The sequence below is a fragment of the Pectinophora gossypiella genome, chromosome 28, assembly GCF_024362695.1.
Source record: "Pectinophora gossypiella chromosome 28, ilPecGoss1.1, whole genome shotgun sequence".
Lineage (NCBI taxonomy): Eukaryota > Metazoa > Arthropoda > Insecta > Lepidoptera > Gelechiidae > Pectinophora > Pectinophora gossypiella.
In genome coordinates, this window is record NC_065431.1 from 1737950 (window position 1) to 1758644 (window position 20695).

General features: G+C 39.1%; 2 protein-coding genes across 7 annotated transcripts in view; one reads left to right on the plus strand and one right to left on the minus strand.

Annotated features, from left to right (window-relative positions):
• Positions 1 to 20695, plus strand: part of LOC126379155 (glycogen [starch] synthase) — a 99231-nt gene that overhangs the window by 36772 nt on the left and 41764 nt on the right. For 3 of the 6 annotated variants that reach the window (XM_050027801.1, XM_050027802.1, XM_050027803.1), the window contains exon 18: positions 136 to 4465. In XM_050027801.1, coding sequence (XP_049883758.1) covers positions 136 to 227 — 92 coding nt within the window. In that variant the 3' untranslated portion in view covers positions 228 to 4465. Of the gene's footprint in view, positions 1 to 135; positions 4466 to 8998; positions 9049 to 20695 lie in introns of those variants that run through there. The other 3 variants (XR_007568272.1, XR_007568271.1, XR_007568273.1) reach the window with 3 other exon arrangements.
• On the minus strand, positions 4861 to 11700 carry LOC126379075 (myb-like protein X). The gene is made up of 7 exons (XM_050027637.1): positions 11647 to 11700; positions 9966 to 10052; positions 9081 to 9317; positions 8038 to 8652; positions 7010 to 7069; positions 6487 to 6753; positions 4861 to 6405 (listed from the first exon to the last, which is right to left on the minus strand). Exons 1-7 carry the CDS (start codon positions 11698 to 11700, stop codon positions 4861 to 4863), a joined length of 2865 nt encoding a protein of 954 aa, XP_049883594.1.

The window sequence follows — 20695 nt, forward strand, 5'->3', positions numbered from 1 at the left end:
GCATGAGTTTATGTTTGTTAAGAGCGTTTTGGACGTTTGCTTCGTTTGCAGCCGCTGACGTCTGGCCAATCTCCACTTAATACTCGTGATAACCCCGGCCAAATCATGAATTTAATGTTTTTTTTTCTTCACCAGAATGCACGACCCCAGCAGCATCAGTGCACGGGTCTGATGATGAAGATGAAGTGGATGAGGAAAACGAATTGGCAGAACTGAGGATCCAGTGAGACAAGGTATAAAAAAAATATAGTTTTTTTTTAATCATCGAGAATTGTAGTACAGTCATGAGCAATATAATGTACCCACTTTAGGACTCTGTCGCACTAACATATTTGACATTTAGTGAGATGTACAGTTCAATTTGTCAAAAAAGTTAATGTGGCATGGTACCAAAGTGTATACATATTAATGCTCGTGACCGTACGTGGATCTTAGATCAAGAGTTCTCTAGTCGTCGTCATATTGTATAATCACGCGTGTATTCCTGCCAGGGTGGGCAGAGTTGAAGTCTCAATTAACAGAATCCGTCGCCTTCTTCTGTCGTGTGGGTTGTGATTTGGAATACCAACCTCATCAACCCTGGTGTCAGGGTTAGTATTGAGCCGCCAAAGGCCCCTGACATGGCTCATGTAACGACTACTTACATCAGTAAGTAGCGGGACCAACGGCTTAACGTGCCTTCCGAAGCACGGATCATCTTACTTTCGGACAATCAGGTGATCAGCCTGTATTGTCCTAACCAAACTAGGGATCACAAAATGATTTTTGTGATATGTCCCCACCGGGATATGAACCCGGGACCTTCGGATCGTGAGCTTGACGCTAGCTATTCCTGGTATTCGTTCTAAGATGGATATTATGATGAACTGACAACTTAACAAAAAAAAAAATAAAAAAAAAATGCGATGTTTTTATTGGTAACTTATGTCGATCTTTTATCTAAAGAACTTCTTGATCTGAGATGTAGATAGAAAAAAAAAAACAATTATTTACTCTTTTTGTAATGTTCTTAAAAAAAAAATGATTTAATGAAATATTGTGTTCTCTAAATTAAGTCAAAATTTATTTTTTATATACTTTTTTATTAATTTTTAATTATTTTTTTAGGCCAGTATATGATTGTTATGTGAACTTTAGAATTGTCAACATTGCCAACAAAAGTACCTCGGAAAAAAAGATAAAATTTTATTTTTCTAAGTAGTTCCTTCTATATACTTTGATAGTATTTTTATCTGTATATTCGAAATGATATACAGGGTGTTAGTCACATCATACCGAATACTAAGGGTGTTGCTTCAGACCATGATTCTGAGTTAATATCAAGTGGAATTTACCATCGCAAAATTCATGATTTTTTTGTGCTTTTTTAAATTATTTTCAATTCGACACTTTTTGCGATGGAAAATCCACTTGATATTAACTCAGAATAATGAGGTGAATCATCCCCCTCAGTATTCGTTACGATGTCACTTACACCCTGAATACAAAGAAATCGACATTTTAATCTGAAAAATAATGTCTGACATAAAAAATGTGAAAAAAAAATGTTCCTTTTATAAAATTGCAATATTTTAACATATAATAATATAAGTTTTGCACTTTTTAAGTTTAAGCACACAGAAATATAAAATGCTGTCATAAAAACATAAAACAGCCTATAAAGACGTCGTAACGAAAACTTTGACGGATGATTCAGACCATGGTTCTGTGTTGTATATATCAAGTTGTGTATATCAAGTGGAATTTTCCGTCGCAAAAGTATGGAACTGAAATTAATTAAAAAAAAAAAACAAAAAACCTTCATGAAATTTCCGACAGGAAATTCCACTTGATATCAACTCAGAGTCATGGTCTGAATCATCCCCCTCAGTATTCGTTACGATGTCACTAACACCCTGTATAAGTCCCACTGCTGGGCACAGGCTATCCCTCAATCAACCGGAGGGAGTATGGAGCATACTCCACCACAAAAACGTCATAATAAGTAAAAAGAAATATCACAATTTTAAAATAGGGTTGGTACAAAACAACATACATACATAAACTCACGCCCGTAATCCCTAATGGGGTGGGCAGAGCCACAAGTAATCAAAGACAACTTGCAGCCACTGTTGATACGAAGTCCAAAGATGGATATGATGAACCTTATGGTGATAGGGGATCAGCCTATCGCCCATAACATTAGTCCATCATGTTAGAGGACACAATCCCTCTGTCGGTTTTTACGACATGCCCGGGAAGAGAAGCAGCTGAACGTGTTCTATGTTTTTTATATGCTCCCAGAACAGCATAGAAGACAACAAAACAACATAGTGAGGAAACCCACATTCCCGAGAAATGCGTTTCGGAGGTATGTGACCTAACCTGTATTGGGTTGGTTTTCACTTCGCGGGTTGGAAGGTCAGACAGGCAGTCTAACGTTGAGTTGATATTACAACGAAATTCCTCGTAATATCAACTCAGAATCATGGTCTGAATCATCCCCCTCAGTATTCGTTACGGTGTCACTAACACCCATACCAACTTATATGGCTACCTGTATGGTGTATGTACTTGTATGGGGTGTAAGTGATATCGTAACGAATACTGAGAGGAGTGATTCAGCTCATTATTTTCAGTTAATATTAAGTGGAATTTTCCATCGCAAAAGTATAGAATTGAAAATAATTAAAAAAACACAAAATCATACATTTTGCGAAGGAAAATTCCACTTGATATCAACTCAGAATCATGGTCTGAATCATCCCCCTCAGTATTCGTTACGATGTCACTAACACCTTGTATAGTTCTGTAAAATAAATTGCACTGGGTGTGATGTGGCCATTCTGTTTGTCTTCTACACTGCGCTCTTCGAACCAACCCTTTAGCATATTTATGTATAAAACATATATTTACATCAAGTTTATCTACATAGAATTTTACATAAAAATATTGTGTTATACAATAGAAAAAAGATTTTAAAATAATAATTTAGAATTGATTTTAAAGTTAGGAAGCCTTCCTTACTGCCACCTTTGTAATCTTTGCACAAATTGGTGCAATTTTTGCACAACTTTGTGGCACAACAAACTGTTTGTGCTGGTAATGCTCTTCGATTCGGTAGTATATCAAGTTGTTTGGAATTATACTTGTTGTGAAAGAATGCGTCAATCTACATGAAATGTTTTCACAAATTCATCATCATCATCATCATGTCGTCCAAACCGTATCCGGCGACGGCGACTCCTAAATATCTATCCCGGGTCGTTCTTGTGGTGGGCTCTGATGTGGCTGGAGAATCCCAACTTCGACTTGAAGATCCGGTCACACGACACACAATAAAGCTGGTCTGATGAATTGAGTAGTAGTTATAGGAGGGTTACGGTCGAGTCTTCCGTATTTGGCGCTTTGCGTCGATATCTTGTAAACGCTCACAAATTGAGGTGCGCTGGAAGAATCATAAGCTGAGAGAGTTCCATTCTATATGTTATCTAATAAATGAAATTAATTTGGTACTTATAACGATAATACTAAGGAACTCCTTAGTCTCGAGATATATAAAAAACATCACAAATAATAATAAAATACTTTATTGCACACCACTGGAAATGTTGTTGCAAAATTGTGTGAATAGGAATAGGAAGATAAGAAGTGAATAGGGTTCCAACTAATCAAATGAACTTACATAACATAACATAAACTGCCTATATACGTCCCACTGCTGGGCACAGGCCTCCTCTCAATCAACCGGAGAGGGTATGGAGCATACTCCACCACGCTGCTCCACTGCGGGTTGGTGGAGGTGTTTTTTTACGGCTAATAGCCGGGACCAACGGCTTAACGTGCCCTCCGAAGCACGGAATCAACTTACTTTTTCGGACAATCAGGTTATTCAAGCCTGAAAAGTCCTTACCAAACAAAGGACAGTCTCACAAAGTGATTTCGACAATGTCCCCATCGGGAATCGAACCCGGACCTCCAGATCGTGAGCCTAACGCTCTTACCACTAGACCACGGAGGCTGTTATGTTATGATGGCAAATGAACTTACTTTTTACTAAACGTCAAAACACGAAATTACTTTGGAATTTGTATGAAAAAGCACACTGTGACGTCATAGACAAACATGACAAAATGTCGCATTTATTACTACAATTTTCTTTATTAATATTCATAAATAAGTTAAATAGAAAAAAGAAAACGTTTTATGTCACCTTTAGATCTGTCCTTATTTAGTAATCAGAATATCATAATTTATCTTTGACCTAGGAGTACCCAATTTTCCTAATTTGCCAAACCGAAACGGCTTTTGCACAAATTTGTGCAAATTATGACAAACTTGTGCAGCACCAATAAGTGCAAAGATTTAGTTTTAAGTCTGAAGCGAATTTTGCAATTGGAATTTGTCCATTGTCTTTTATTATTGTGCCATACGATCCGGAATTGTTATTTAGTGGTTTAGAAATAAATAAATTGTGTTAAAAGATTTTAGGCTGTTTTATTTTTCTTACACATAGACATAAAACATAACATTAACAAACTATTTACATAACCTAACCCCTGAGCTGCTCCATTACAGGTTGATGGCGTATAACCCAACAGAAGCAGACAGCACACGTCAATCGGGTTAGATACCGAGATGCCTATCTAATTTGTCCGAGTTACTGTTTCATTCACTAACATTTTAAAATTTACAGCTGTCAATCACCCGACCATTTCCATTTCGGCGGATAAGAAAATGACAGGTATAACTTAAAATAAAATTAGGAGGTGTCTATAAGCGCTGCTATTTGTACTCAAGCGGTTAACTTTATTTTAGGCTTTCTTTATCTGTCGATACGGGAATCAATTTCTCTGTATTAGACTCTGTTTCTGTTATATTTTAATCTTCTTTTAAATCTTCTTTGTTTGATTTATCTTTTAAATCTATTTCAATTTTGTCTTCTTCTTTCGATTCAATTTTACTGCTTTCATTCTTAGTATCTTTTGACTCTGTTTCACTCTTCTCTTTCTCTTCAGACTCATGTGTTTCCGGTTCTTCTTTGTGAGTATTGTCTATAGGAGTTTCTTTATTTGGTTCTGTGCTAGAAGAGTCCTTGTTTTCTTTTTGTTCTTCTTTTGGCTTATCCTCTTCTTTCTTGTCAATTGGCTTTTCAGTATTTTCTTCTTTATTTAAATTACTATTATCGACATCTTTGTTTTCATGTGTGATTGATTCTATGTTTTCGTTATGTTCCTCTTTGGTTGGTTTCTTTCCGTTATTATTTTCATCTTTACCATTGTCGTTTTTATCTTTTGGTTCTTTTAAATCTTCAATAGGTTTAATAGTTGTTGTATCTTTATCCTTGTCATCTTTACCATCATTGTTTTTATCTTTTGGCTCTTTTAAATCTTCGATAGGTTTATTAGTTGCTGTATCCTTGTCATCTTTACCACCATTGTTTTTATCTTTTGGTTCTTTTAAATCTTCAATAGGTTTATTAGTTGATGTAGCCTTATCCTTGTCATCTTTACCATCACTGTTTTTATCTTTTGGTTCTTTTAAATCTTCAATAGGTTTAATAGTTGTTGTATCTTTATCCTTGTCATCTTTACCATCATTGTTTTTATCTTTTGGCTCTTTTAAATCTTCGATAGGTTTATTAGTTGCTGTATCCTTATCCTTGTCATCTTTACCATCATTGTTTTTATCTTTTGGTTCTTTCAAGTCACCAATTGGTTTACTTGTTGTCGTAATATTATTATGTTCTGTCATAGTAGCGTCGTCTTTTTGTCCTATTATTTGTGGTTCTTTTCTTTTATCTATTTTTTCGTTACCACCAAAAGCGAATATGTTATCAGAATCATTGATATAAGGTTTCAGGTCATCGTCTATTTCATAGCTATCTTCATCATCCGAGGGATAGAATATGAACACATTTGTGACTTTGTCATTACCAGCGGAGTTGCCGAATATGTTAGTAGCTGATACATGTATAGGCGAGTTTGGTTTAGGCTTCTCATCGGCAGGTTTTCCTTTGTGCGGATTAAAAGTTGTTGCTTTATGATCTTTTTTGTCTTTTCTATGCTTTAAGTCATTCTCTCTTTCTTTAACATCGTCTATTTCAAAATTTGTGTTATGAGTTATGGGGATTTCTTTACCGTCAATGATTATTTTGTCATCTGCAACTGTTTGTTCCTTTTTGTCAATGTCGGCGTTTTTAGTTATGTTTTTCTGGTTGCCTTTGTTAAACTCTTCTTGCTTAGGTTTATCCATTTCCTTCTCTTTAGCTTTTTTTTCTTTTTTGTGGATTGGTTTTCTTTTATGTTCTGTTTCTTTCGGTTTCTCATCTGTGAGTTCCTTTTTGCCTTCGACCAGTGTGTTTCTCATTGCTTCATAGGCCTTTATCTGCCGTGATACTTCCTCGTGCACGTAATTCTTGATGTGCTGCAAAATAATGCTCAATTAATAAAAAGTTGTGAGACTCGGAAATCTCAGCCGTCAACTTGTGCAACCTGTGTAACTTACGCAACCTAGGGGACTGTGTGACTTAGGGGACTTGAGCAACTTGGGTGACCCAGACAATCTAGGCAACCTGAGGGACTCAACTACTGAGGTGCTGCCAGCGGGACCATTCAAACAAGCAATTATGAAGCGTGTACTCCAGGACCCAAGTGTCAACACCACGACCTCACCCCCAAGGATCTCCTCGACACAAGGCGTACAATCTGAGGCGGAGCCACTGGGTCGAGCCTCCGAGATGCAACGACCCGCGCCGCCCAACCCATGCTCTTTCTGCCACAACCTCATGAGCATAATACATGGTCTGCAGGGGTTATAAAAAGCAACATGGACACAATTGAGACCCTGCATCTTAAACGAAAATCTTCACTCTGCCCAGGGTCAGCATGAAGACCAACCCAATGAACCATCTATGGCTGAACCATCTTAACCAACCATCTAAAGGTGTTTCTTTTAGAGTTTACTTACATATTTTCTTTCTTTGTTTTGTTAATATTTATTGTGTAAAATAAATAATTTGAATATTTACCTTCATCAATAGTTCCAAATATGTAGACGTCCAGTCGCCAAACCATTTCCAAAATTCTTCCTGTAAACATAAAATCAAAGTAAGTTATTAATATCTCAACAAATATATTTTGAAGATGAGATCATATTGATCACAATGTCAAAAAGTTATCAGATCTCATATAGAGCCAAGTTTCTAACTCCACACGCCCTAACTAACTGATGTAGGTGCGACTGAAAATCAGCGTTTGCTTCCCTTTGGGCCAAACATATGCTGAGTCGTTTTACCTTTTCAAATAAATGCACACTATCTCACACAACACTTTTGTCATTAATTTTATTTCTTTTCTTTTGTGTAAATGTCTATAGCCTATAAGTGTTATTTTCAATGTTATGTTTTCGTTTTGTGTGCTGTTTGTTTGAATAAACGTTTTCTCTCTCGCTCTCTCTCTCTCTCTAACTCAAATAATACCTTATGCTCATGTGATGGCATACGCTAATACTATATATGTGACGGAATCACCTTGGTATCTTAAGTGCAGTTTTCACTAACACAATTCTTCTTCTTATCGTGTGTATTGTGAAGTAGAATACCAACCTCATCAACCCTGGTGTCAGGGTTATTACTAAGCCGTCAAAGGCCCTAGCATGGCTCATGTAACGACTACATACTTACATCAGTAACTAGTAACCGGGACCAACGGCTTAACGCGCCTTCCAAAGCACGCATCATGTTACTTTCGGACAATCAGGTGATCCTGTAATATCCTAACACTAGTTTGGATCACAAAGTGTCCCCACCGGGATTCGAACCCGGGGCCTCCGGGTCGTGAGCCCAACGCTCCACCACTGGATCACGTTTCTAACACAGTTGACTCGACCATTATAGATGGCCATACGGTTCACCACGTAGGTCTAACAGAAAGCTCGGTGGGTTAGTTACTTAATCCATCTTACAATTGATGTACCTCTGACTACCCCGATCGCGATATAGTCGCGAGATTATGTTCCGATAGAATAGGTCGGGATAATAATATCTTCCATACTTACGTTGTTCAAAAGATCTTTGAATGGATCTGCTTTTTCGACTGGTACAGTTACTTTCTTCGTCATCTCTTCGTCTTTATTAGAATTGTCTCCTTCCGCATTTTGTTTAGAAACATCTTTATGTGGTTCTGACGCCAGAGGACTTTCTGTTTTATAATTTCTTGATAAGTTCTTTTTCAGATGTTTTTTATTATCTGGTTGTTTCTCTACACTTTCTTCAAAACTTGCTTTTTCATTTGTCAAATCTTTATTTTCCTCTAATTTAATTTTGTCATCATGTTTTTCTTCATGTTTCAACTCTAGATAATCTTTTTCGTCATCTATTTGTACTGATTTCAGTGTTTTCGGTATTTCTATGTCGTCTAAATCATGATGGTTTACAAGATTATCATGCGATTCTGTATGTTTATTCGTTTCTTCGTCTTTAGTGTCTTCGATATCATGATTTCCTTCAACAATAATAGGTCTGCTTTCGGCGGGGTGTGGTATGTGCCCTACAGATTCAATATCGCTGTAATTAGGTATGTCAGGTGTGATTTCTTTCTTGTCCTCTTCTTTTTCTTGAACTGACTCTAAGTCTCCGATATCGAAAGACATACCAGGTTTGCTCCAAAGGTCCTGTTCGAACAAGATACATGAATACCGTTATTTTCCACCTACACATATGACACATAATTAATGTAAGTATACAGGTTGTTAGTGACATTGTAACGAAGATTTTGAGGGATGATGTGGACCGTGATTTTGAGTTAATATCAAGTTTAATTTCCATCGCAAAGGTATAGAATTTAAAATAAAACTATACTTTACTACTTCCACTTGACCCGCCAACCCGCAGTGGAGCAGCGTGGTGGAGTATGCTCCATACCCCCTCCGGTTGATTGAGGGGAGGCCTGTGCCCAGCAGTGGGACGTATATAGGCTGTTTATGTTACTTCCACTTGATATTACCTCAGAATCATGAGGTGAATCACCCCCCTCAGTATTCGTTACGATGTCACTAACACCCTGTATGTCATTTGTAACTAGAAATAGATTTATGCTTACATTCCACACATATCCTCGGTCCATGGTCAAATTCATTCCATAAGTTCGCGGCACTCTTATGAACTCTTCATCATCTTCAGTTTCTAAATCATCTTCATCATTATCACCTTCATCACTATCATCATCAGGCATAGCCTCTGCTATCATTTCATCAATCTTATGTTCGAGTTCTTCTTTGAAATCTTCTGCGCTGAAGTCACCTGGTTCTTCATAATCCTTGAGGTGTGTTAATATCTCCTATTGAGAAAGAAGAGATTATGAGGTGAACGTGCATCTAGATGCCCGCAGAAGCCACACGCGCCGAAGCCATTGAATTTTGAAACAAAATGCGGGTCGAGTGACGTACGATTTCAAATAAATGGTTTATAAAATGCGACGATTTCAGCCCGTTTGACGTCATCTTACCGCAAATGGCATTAACTACTTGCCCGGACACATGGAGAGTGCTGAGGGCTCTCACCTAAGGGTGCCTTAAGTAAGTTGGACGCGAACCTCGGCTCAGGGCGTCGTCTGAGTCGTCTGAATATTTGCGTTTTATACTCAGAAACACACATTTCTCGGGAATGTGGATTTCCTCACGATGTTTTCCTTCACCATGTATGCGCCAACATCACATGTACTTAGCCTTTTTTTACGGTTTCCCAAGATACACACTCCGCCTAGTTTGGGAACCTCTGTTCATTTGGATATATTTTTAATATAAGTACCCATCCTACTTTATATGCCTCATTGTATTGTTTTCTCGTAATAAAAATATTTTTCATTTCATTTCACCGTTGAGCACGTGATAATCATACTTAGATAGTTTTTGTAGTAAGTATGGAATGTAATATTCTGGTTATTCGGTTGATTATTTAACTTTTTTACTATCTAATACAAACTTACAGGTTTTGGTGTTGATATAAGCTTCCTTACAAACTCTGGTAAGGCATCGTAGTTCAATTGTGGCAGACGTGGCGCTTCTGGGATGTTCTGTTGAATACATAGATAAAATTAAAAAATAAATACCTAAGTAAGTATTTATAAAACAGTTGACAAAAAATACATAAAGAGAGAGTGATTCAGTAAGTATTTATTTTTTAAAAATGCTCCATTTACTTAATAGGTTTTTAGTAACATCCAAAAAAATAGCGGTAACACACTTAAAAAATGGCGCGAAAATTCGCCATTCTCGTACATGGACGATTGCAGTGAAGTTGCAGCGGTCAGGCGCTAGATGCCGTCAGCGGGATTGAGATGAAGTCAGTCACTAACTGTTTCGTTTACTCAGTTACGATCGGAACGCGGACGGTGTTAGACGTCGTTTCGTTCGGATTTTTGGGGATTCGCGTGATGTGAAACGGGAAAAAGCCCGAGCGAGTACCTTTCGCATATCCCTTGATTCGTGTGTTGTGTATGTTTACCATGTGTTATGATTTTAATAATTATTGTGATAGTAATTATTGATAGTGTGATAGTGAAACAGGAATTGGACTAACACCTAAGAATATTCACGTGAAGCTTACTTTATATAAAAAAGCTTATTATAAGATTAATGAGTACCTAAATGATAAAAATGTCTGGTATTGAATGTGTTCCTCTAGTTAATAACTTGTAATGTACCCTCATTGATTTAAAAGATGTGTTGCTGTTGCAGTTTCTTGTCATTTCTTCTCCTCAGCCATAACACCTTGCGAAATGACGTAAATTCAAAAATGTTACATTGACCTTCAACAAGTTTATCCATGATAATTACGTTGAATAAATGATTCTGATTAGTTGCGTCGTGATCACACGCTTACTGTGTGGGAAGATTTCTGACGTGGCATATTGGCCGCATATGGCCGGACAAAAGGGGAGCGCGGGTTCTCTCACCCGGTATAAAATTTAAGGCAATTGAGGATGCCCAGTTGGCCGCGAATCTCGGCTCAGGTTGTCGTATGGATTATATTGAAAGAATGAAACGACACTAGTGGGCCGATAGCGATAAGCGCTGAAGGCAACTCGTCAACCACGCCGGCGGGGTCGGTGTCGGGGTCCTGAAGAGTTACAAGCCAACTGCAACTTGTTAACTGCGTTTTGGTGAGTGATTTTCTTCTTGTCTTGGTTTTTTATGTGATTCTCTGTCGCGGGGCCACTTCCAATATATTTGAAAACGATATAGGTAGTTTAATGTACGTACTACGTACATGGTGTACGTGAAAAGATTTTATACTATGTACGTGCTATAGTAATAAAGAAAACAACGAATTTAAGTGGCCCCGCTGCTGAGCATACTCCCTAGCGGAGCCACTCAGTAGGTATACACAATTCTAGATGTTTTCTTTCTCTAATTTTAAGTACAGGTAGATGTACGTATTACGTACATAGTGTACGTTTAAAGATTTTATGCGTACGTTCTATAATAAGAAAGAAAGTAATGAATTAAAGTGGCTCCGCTCAGAGCATACTCCACAGCGGAGCCACTCAGTAGGTATACATACTTCCCGATATTTTCTCTGATTAATTTAAAGTACAGGTCGAAGTGGTGGCCCCGCGACAAAGCATCATACTATATTTTGTGTCAAAATCAATATATTATAGTTACCTTGATCTTAATCTCCCTTTTCGATCTAGCAGGCGTCTGAAAACATAGTAACATTATTAAAAGTACATCATACACTTTAAAATATGGGTTGGAAAGGCTCTCATCATTAAGCCACGCTCTTGTCGGTGTAGCATTCTCCATGCTACTTTTCAGGGAAAATAGGGCAGTGGTTTCCCTCTTGCCTTCCGCGCCGCAGTGCTCTGTCTGACGCGAGAGCGATAGCGCCCAGAGTAGTGTATTTCGAAGCCGTACTAGGACTCCTGTCCGCCTCTGAAAGGCCCTAACGCGCATTTTGTGTGACTGCGAACCGCTGTCGAGGGTTCAAACCCGTTCTTTTACTACTACTCCTGCAAACAGATAACTACGATATCTCTACTGCTTCTTAAATTCCATAGCCACTTTACCGGCAATGTACCTACGTATTATTAAACAGAACGACCAGCGGGCTTAGCACCGTAAGCGCGCGACTCTTTCTTTTACCAGTGCAATAGTAAAACCGGTTAGGGTGTCGTAAAAGGGGTCCCAACACTTAGAAAAATTTCACTTCAATTTTGTATGAACCATCGACTTAGCCGAATTTTCGAATGAAATTACTATGGAAGCTGGACTTGTAAAATTTTCAAAAGTTGATTCTACGTAGTGTCGCAAAAAGGGTCCGAGACTTAGAATAATTTTGGTCGTTTTTGTATGAGCCACGGACATAGCCGATTTTCGAGGGAAATTACTATGAAAGCAGGACTTGAAAAATTTTTCAATTTTTTTTGAAAAAGTAAGTTTTTTTTATTTTAATATATGCGGAAGAGGTGGGTTAGGGGCATCTAAAAGGGGGCAATTTTTTGTTATTTTTGCGCTACGACGCACCGTTTTCGAGATATTTTAAAAAATGCGTTTTATGTAATTTAAAAATATATCTTTAATTTTTTCTATAGAGCTCCGCGAAACACGTCCACGCTCGGTGTCCGCCACGCGTAATTCTTTTTTACAGGTATCCTTTTGTCACGGGTGCGAGCGAAGCGAGCACGGAAATTCGCGGCACCCCGACACTGTAGATATAGGTTACGAAGGCTGTATGGCAGGGGGCGAGCAAAGCGAGCCCCCTGCCATATAGCCGAGTGGGTTAGGTTACTTGTGACCATCGAGGCCCGAAGGGCCGAGAGGCGGCGGTGAAGACCTTTAAAGGTCACTGACTTTGAAGGTTTACTACACAAAGTTGATATAATGGGAATATTTTTGATTTTGGATAAGTGACCTTGACCTTTAAGGTCAATGATCTTGGTGACCTTGACCTTTGAGGTCACTGAAATCGAAAGTTTACTGCATAAAGTTGATATAATGGTAATATTTCTGATTTTGGATAAGTGACCTTGACCTTTAAGGTCAATGACCTTGACCTTTGATGTGTCTGACCTACACTATATTTGTGGATAATAAGGGAATAAGGTCATGACCTTGACTTTAAGGTCAGTGACCTCCCAAGGTCATCTAAGGTCACCCGTGGTTTCCCCCCACCCTAATACTCCCACATCCCCCCGGATCCCGAATGTTACTTTTGGCGATTTTTGTTAAAAATTTTCTAGTCCTAATTTTATATGGGACCCTTTTTGCGACACCCCGACCCTATTATACGCCCACGCAAATACACACACACACACACACACACGCACGCACGCACGCACGCACGCACGCACGCACGCACGCACGCACGCACGCACGCACGCACGCACGCACGCACGCACGCACGCACGCACGCGCATACGCTCACAAACAATTTAAAAAAAAAATTTGTCTTATGTATCATCAAATCTCATCTCTGCTAATTTGTGTTATATAAACATAAAATAAGTAGCTATATACACTAATCACCCGAGGGGGGAGCCTGGGGTTCTGTACTACAAGCTAACGCTTCTCACAGACCCCAGTCTCTCTCACCAACCACTGTATCATAATCTTGTTTTATTGTTAATTACCAATTATCGTGTTGATGTGAGAGTAATAAACATATTTTTTTTTTCTCGCCTCGACATACGTCACCCGTCACTCTTTCACAGTACTGTACAGAAAGAGACAGATGATTTCTGTCGCGGCGAGAAAGAGTCGCGTGTTTACGGTGCTAAGCCCGCTGTTCAGTACAATAATTGATTATATTTCAATAAGGTAACATTTTAAAATCGTCGCAATGCCCGGTAAGTACATAAGCTAGTGTTGTGAAGTTCATTATCGTAGTGATGTCATCATCAGCCCCACTGCTGGGGCACGGGCCTTCCCTATGGATGGATAGGGAGATCGGGCCTTAAACCATCACGCGGGCCCAGTGCGGATTGATGGTTATTAACGACTGCTAATGCAGCCGGGACCAACGGCTTAACGTGCCTTCCGAAGCACGGAGGAGCTCGAGATGAAAACTTTCTTTTTTTGTGGTCACCCATCCTGTGACCGGCCTTTGCGAAAGTTGCTTAACTTCAACAATCGCAGACCGAGCGTGTTTACCGCTGCGCCACCGAGCTCCTCGTAGTGATGTATCCAGTCGATATAATATTTATGTGATAGGCTGCAACTGGGTAGATTCCTAGGTCAAAGATAACTTATGAAATTCTGATTAGGTACTAGTTAATAATTTGAGTGATAGAGTGAGAAACAGTGTGATAAGACAGAGATGTGGTGTAAAAGACGATATAGTGACTAGGATTGAGAAGGGAATGTTAGGTTGGTTTGGACACGTTGAGCGGATGAAGGATAATAGAATTGCAAAAGCGGTATATAAAGCGAAAGTTGATGGTAGGGCTGGCAGAGGAAGACCGAGAAGGACTTACGATGATCAAATTGGAGATGTCCTTAAAAAAGGTTCAATACGATCTACTCTGAACCGGCGTGCGTGTATGAAGCGATTGATGAATGTGGAGGAAGCAAGAGAAGTGTGTCAGGATCGAAGCAAATGGAATTCTATAGTCTCTGCTTACCCCGGTGGGAAATAGGCGTGAGTTTATATATGTATGTATGTATGTATGATTAGGTACTAAATAAATACAGATCTAAAGGTGTCATAAAACGTTTTCTTTTTTATATTTAACTTATTTATGAATTATAATAATAATAAGTGCGACATTTTGTCACGTTTCTCTGTGACGTCACTTTTTTTTTTGTTTTGTTTTTCCCCGAAGGGTAAGGCAAAGGGAACTATGCCCATACAGCCATGTCTTACGTATTTTTTTTCTTGATGAAATGATGAAAGATGATGATGATGAAACCTAAGCCCCCACCCTCGGAGTAGACTCCTACTCCGAACCCCAAACGAATTAACTCAAAAGTCCACATAAACTTTCGAGTTATGAAGCGGCTTCCTGGCACGAAGTGAAAATAGGCAGATACACTTTGTTTATTGAATACTCCAATATAATAACACTCGCGAATGTCTTCCGACTAACTTAATGCGATCATTAACCACAAAACACCACTTCGTATTAATTATTTAGATTACTCAATGAAGAAAGCTACTGTCCCGTTCCAGTTTCCCGCCGAAAAGCCTCTATGACGTCACTTCACTTCACTTTTTAAAGTTTATGGCTGCATCGTTTAGAAACGATGATTCTGCCAACGTCAAGGTACCGAAGAAAAAAAAAACAGTAAAAAAAAATATTTAAAAAATATAAAAAAAAATTAGTCGGTAGGTTAATTTAAATTATACTGAAGACTGTTCGGTGGGAAGTCCAATGATGTAGTCCAGAACTAAGTTCCCTAAAAATAAACGTCACAAATTTCGTGGTTTGACGTTTAGTAAAAAGTAACTGATTTGACTAGTTGGAAAGTATCCTATTCTTTCTTCAATCTCCAAGCATCAATTCGAAAATAATTGGTTTACCGTGCCGGGATTTTAACCTACGACCTACTACTACGTTCTTCCAACTGAGTTACCACGGCTCATTTGGGGAACCATTTAAGTTTATTGTTATGAATGGGTAGGTAGGTACATACCGACTTCCGGACAATATTCTGATATTTATTCTTCGCTTGACTGAAGAGAAGATTCCTTGCATTTTTCTTCTGAAATAAATGTATTTATTTTTTAATAATCCGTTTCTTTTTACCTTTGATGGGTTTGCTCTTGGCCCCAGACTTGGCCGAAGGCATTGACGAGGCCTAAGATGGAGCGAGCTCGCTCAGAAGGTGCCTGTTCACTCTGGCCTTGAAAGCACCCGGGTTATATGCATTCGGAAATACAGAAGCCGGCAAAGAATTCCACTCCCTAGCAGTGCGCATAATGAAGGACGATGCGAAGCGCTTTGTGCGAATATTTGGGATGTCCACCAGATGTCCCGGCTATTAGCCGTAAAAAAACACCTCCACCAACCCGCAGTGGAGCAGCGTGGTGGTTTATACCCCCTCCGGTTGATTGAAGGGAGGTGTGTGCCCAGCAGTGGGACGTTTATAGGCTGTTTATGTGTTGAAATATAAGATGTTTACCTCTTCAACAACGTCGTCTCTCCTATCAGTAGTCATTTCAATGTCTGGAGTCTGTAAATTAATCATTCTATTAGTAATTAAAACACATAATAACGGGTTCTTAATTATGATAATAACCGCATAAACTTAAAACATTCTGTTAGTTTCTAAAGAAAGATTAGGTCTAGAATATTCCACAGCCAGATAGTGGCCCCGACTCCTGCAGACACGTCCTAACTTTATTTTAAGTTATACCCGTCATTTTCTTATCCGCTGAAAAGGAAAGAGACGGGTAATCGACAAGCATAAAATGTATGGAACACACGTCAATTTTAAGCACAAATCTAAAACAACCGTCAAAGATTTTTACATTGGTCAATAACTCGACAGAATTAAGTTGACAGGACACGTCAAACGGTTTGCATACCAGCGAGATACCTTTTTGATTCGCCCGGGTTATTCATTCATTAACTCATTCTTCCTAAAATTAAAATCTGTCAATCATCCGTCCCTTTCCTTTTCGGCGGGTAAGAAAATGACAGGTATAACTTAAAGTAAAATTAGGAGGTGTCTGCAGGAATCGGGGCTATAATCACGTTAAAAGTGAACAATGCCATCTATCGAGTGTTTAGGGAACGCCGATTTGAATGTCCCTCATTGGGTTATAGTCGGGAGCTTATACAGTGAAACTTGGTTAAGTGGGACCTGGATAAGTGAGAAACCTCCATAACTGGAACTCATGCTGAGGTCCCAACACTTTGGCACTGAATTACCTCTGTTAGTGGGACGAGGTAAGCCTCTATATCTGGGATTCGTTCTTTCGATTTATCATCATAGTTACCTCTATAACTGAGTCAGCGAGTAAATTTTTTATTCATAAACCTCTGTAACTGAGATAACATTGTTTGTTTACTCATTCTTATTCTACCCACAAATTCCACACGTAATACCAAGTACGTAAGAACACATTTTGAGTTTCAATTACCTTCATTTTTAGTTTCGCTTTACTATCATACAGATGTTTATTTGAAAAATGCCAAAACGAAAGCTACAATCGTTATCTGGGTAAGAGGAATCGAGACACTGGGTAAGTGGAATACCTCTATAAGTGAAACGACATTGCAGGTCCCTTGATGTCTCACTTAACCAGGTTTCACTGTATTTACTTATGTAAAAAGTTGTATTTACCGTTGTTATAAGCGCATCGGTTGTCGTTTCAACTACCGATTCTACTAATTCCTTAGTAGCACTAGTTGTAGCTAATACTTCTGTTTTATTTGATTCTGCTGCATTTTCTTCCGCGTCAACAACTTCTCGTGCAAATTCTTCTAAAGGCGTATCTGATTCTTCTTTTACTTCTTCTGAAATCTGCAAAAAATACATGAAATTAAATGATTTTTCTTTTTATAGCACCCATTCACTAACTGCCTCCGTGGTCCAGTGGTTGAGCGTTGGGCTCACGAGCCGGAGGCCCCGGGTTCGAATCCCGGTGGAGACATCACAAAAATCATCTTTGTGATCCCCAGTTTGGTTAGGACATTACAGGCTCATCACCTGATTGTATGAAAAGTAAGATGATCCGTGCTTCGGAGGTCAGGGGCCTTTGGCGTTTCAATAATAACCCTGACATAACTTAACATTTAACGTGCCTTCCGAAGCACTGATAATCTAACTTTCGGACAATCAGGTGATCAGCCTGAAATGTCCTAACCAAACTAGGGATCACAAAGGGATTTTTGTGATATGTCCCCACCGGGATTCGAACCCGGGACCCCCGGATCGTGAGCCCAACGCTCAATCACTGGACCACGGAGGCCGTTCATATAATGCTTGCAATCAATTACCTTTTCACTAGAATTCTCTGCTTCTAAATCTTCATCTTCATTTTCTTCGTCCTTTCCATCATCTTCGCTCACTTCAGTTTCATCAGGAATGAATGGTAGGCCATGACTGTTGGTGAATGGTCTACTGACATCCATTATATTCAGTCCATCATCATCCTTTGATTTCTGTAATTTAACCATAATAGAACATACCATAGGATCACGAGAAGATGCAAACATAGCTGGCGAGAAGTGGTTGTTTAAACTATACACCTATATAGTTTAATCACCCATTCCTTGCCAGAGGATGATGATATTTGATGGTTAGATATTTGATGATAATATATTTGATGGTTAGATATTTGATGGTAAGATATTTGATGGTTAGATATTTGATGGTAAGATATTTAAACAACTCCAACGTGCTCCAATGCATAAACTACTTTCACCCTAAGGTGCCTGGCAGAAATTGATGTTTAGCAATAAGGCCGCCTATTGTGCTTATGTTTTTATTCGTATGTTTATGTCTTTTGTGTATGTCGTTGTGCAATAAAGTATTATTGATTGATTGATATTTTATGGTAAGATATTTGATGGTAAGATATTTGATAGTAAGATATTTTTTGATGGTAAGATATTTGATGGCATGAAGTCTTTGATGAAAGTTGAAGAAGCGAAAGTGTGTGGTGTCTACCTATCCCAACGGTATGTAAATATCTTACCTGGTTCTCATAAGGCGTCTCAATAACATGGTAGTATATGATTTCTCTCAAGGTTGGTTTATCAGCTCTCGGGTGAACGATCCTTATCGTCTCTTTGTCTCCCTCTCTCACTTGGTAAACGTCAACTTGCTTGCTATCTTCCATCTCACTCGCTTGGGATATTCTTTGCTGAAATCGTTTATCACATTTATTACACTTTCATACCTTTTTTTTGACGTGACTTATTGTAGATTTGCCGCAGATGCCATTAACTACTTGGCCGGACAAATGGGGAGCGCTGAAGGCTCTCACCCGGTACAACGTTTAAGACAACAGGCCTGATTGTGCCCAGTTAGGCGCGAACCTCGGCTCAGGGCGTCGTCTGAGAGGAAAAATATTTGAAAGAATTAATCGACCCTAGCGGGTCGATAGCGATAAGCGCTGAATGAGGGAAATCGATCGACGATTTCCCTCATTCCCGAAAGTGTTCCTGACGACCCGATTACTCTAGCCATAGAGGCAGCCAATCAGCTCGCGACACCAAACACTTCAGGACCCCGATACCGACCCCGCCGGCGTGGTCGACGATTTCCCTCATTCAACGCTTATCGCTATCGACCCACTAGGGTCGATTAATTCTTTCAAATATTTTTCCTCTCAGACGACGCCCTGAGCCGAGGTTCGCGCCCAACTGGGCACCCTCAGGACTGTTGTCTTAAACGTTGTACCGGGTGTGAGCCTTCAGCGCTCCCCATTTGTCCGGCCAAGTAGTTAATGCCATCTGCGGCAAATCTACAATAAGTCACGTCAAAAAAAAAATTGTAATCTAACTAAACTAGGGATGACAAAGTGATTTTTGTGATATGCCCACTGGGATTCGACCGGGAGTTTCGGATCGTGAGCCCAACGCTCAACCACTGGACCTCTGAGGGCGTTACCTCGTAGATAACAAATAAATGCACTTACCTGTATTTTGGGTATGGAATAACCAAGGATGATACTGGATTCAAATAGGAGTAGAATACATGATACCTGTAAGAAAGAGAAAGAAATAATAATTATCGTCATAAACAAATGTTGGCGATTTCAAAAAAGGAACGTCACGTCACTTTTTAAGAGAAAAACGTTTTGGCGGGTGTTCCGTCTGGGACTACGAAGAGAAAAACAAGTGAAGACGATTATTGTCGAGAGAAGCGAAAACTGAAAGACTAGTTGCTGTATTCTTTTGTATTAATATTTCTTATTATAATTTGTAGTAATAATATTTGGTTTCTGTAATAAGAGTGATATTTGTGGTACTTAACATTTTACTGATTAAAACTGAGTATGTTACTAATATTTACGTTTTATTGTAGAGTTTGCTAACACAAAGAGAAAATTGATTCGAAAAAAATCTGATTCGGACGGAATTTGATCTCATAAAATATAATAACAAACATTATAGAAGGAAAAATTGAAGGAAGGGGTAGACCTAGGATAAAATTTATGAAACAAATAAAAGAGAAGGTGCAGGTCGTGACGTATCGGGAGGTGAAGGTTTTGGCGGGAAGAAGAGAGGAATGGCGGTTACTCCACCGACAAGAGCGTAGCTAGAGAGAGAAAATATAATGTGGCCAGCTAGCTAAATTGTTACACCCCGTTTTCGCTAGATGGCGCTTGTCTGTGACATGCTGCCACCACCTCAAGCCGGGACGAGCGTGTTAACAATTACACCTCCGGGTCTTGTCCATGCGAAATTCTTAAATAATTTAATATTTATTTTAATAAGTATCATACTTGTGTCGATTTCTGCAGGCAAACCTAAATTTATTTTAGCTAAGATTACGTTTATAAAAATGTCAAAAACTGGATTTGTATTCTGGCGGCACATTTTAGTTGACGCCTAATCTGTGTGAATAAGACGATTCTGTGCTTCGAAGGGCACGTTAACCCGTAGGTCCCTGCTATTAGGCGTGAAAACACTTCCACCAACCCGCTGCGGAGTAGAGTGGTGGAGTAAGCTCCATACCCCTCCGGTTGATTGAGGGGAGGGCTGTGCTCAGCAGTGGGACGTGTTTAGGCTGGTTATGTTTATGTTAATATCACGTG

Bases quoted from the DNA above. Each gene is read 5' to 3' on its own strand.
- LOC126379075 (XM_050027637.1), bottom strand. From the start codon at position 11,700: ATGTTACTATGTTTTCAGACGCCTGCTAGATCGAAAAGGGAGATTAAG. The intron at 7,070-8,037 runs GTAAGTATGGAA...TTATGTTTACAG, and splicing joins TCAAAGATCTTTTGAACAAC to GAAGAATTTTGGAAATGGTT. The intron at 6,406-6,486 runs GTAAGTTACACA...ATTATTTTGCAG, and splicing joins CACACAGTCCCCTAGGTTGC to CACATCAAGAATTACGTGCA.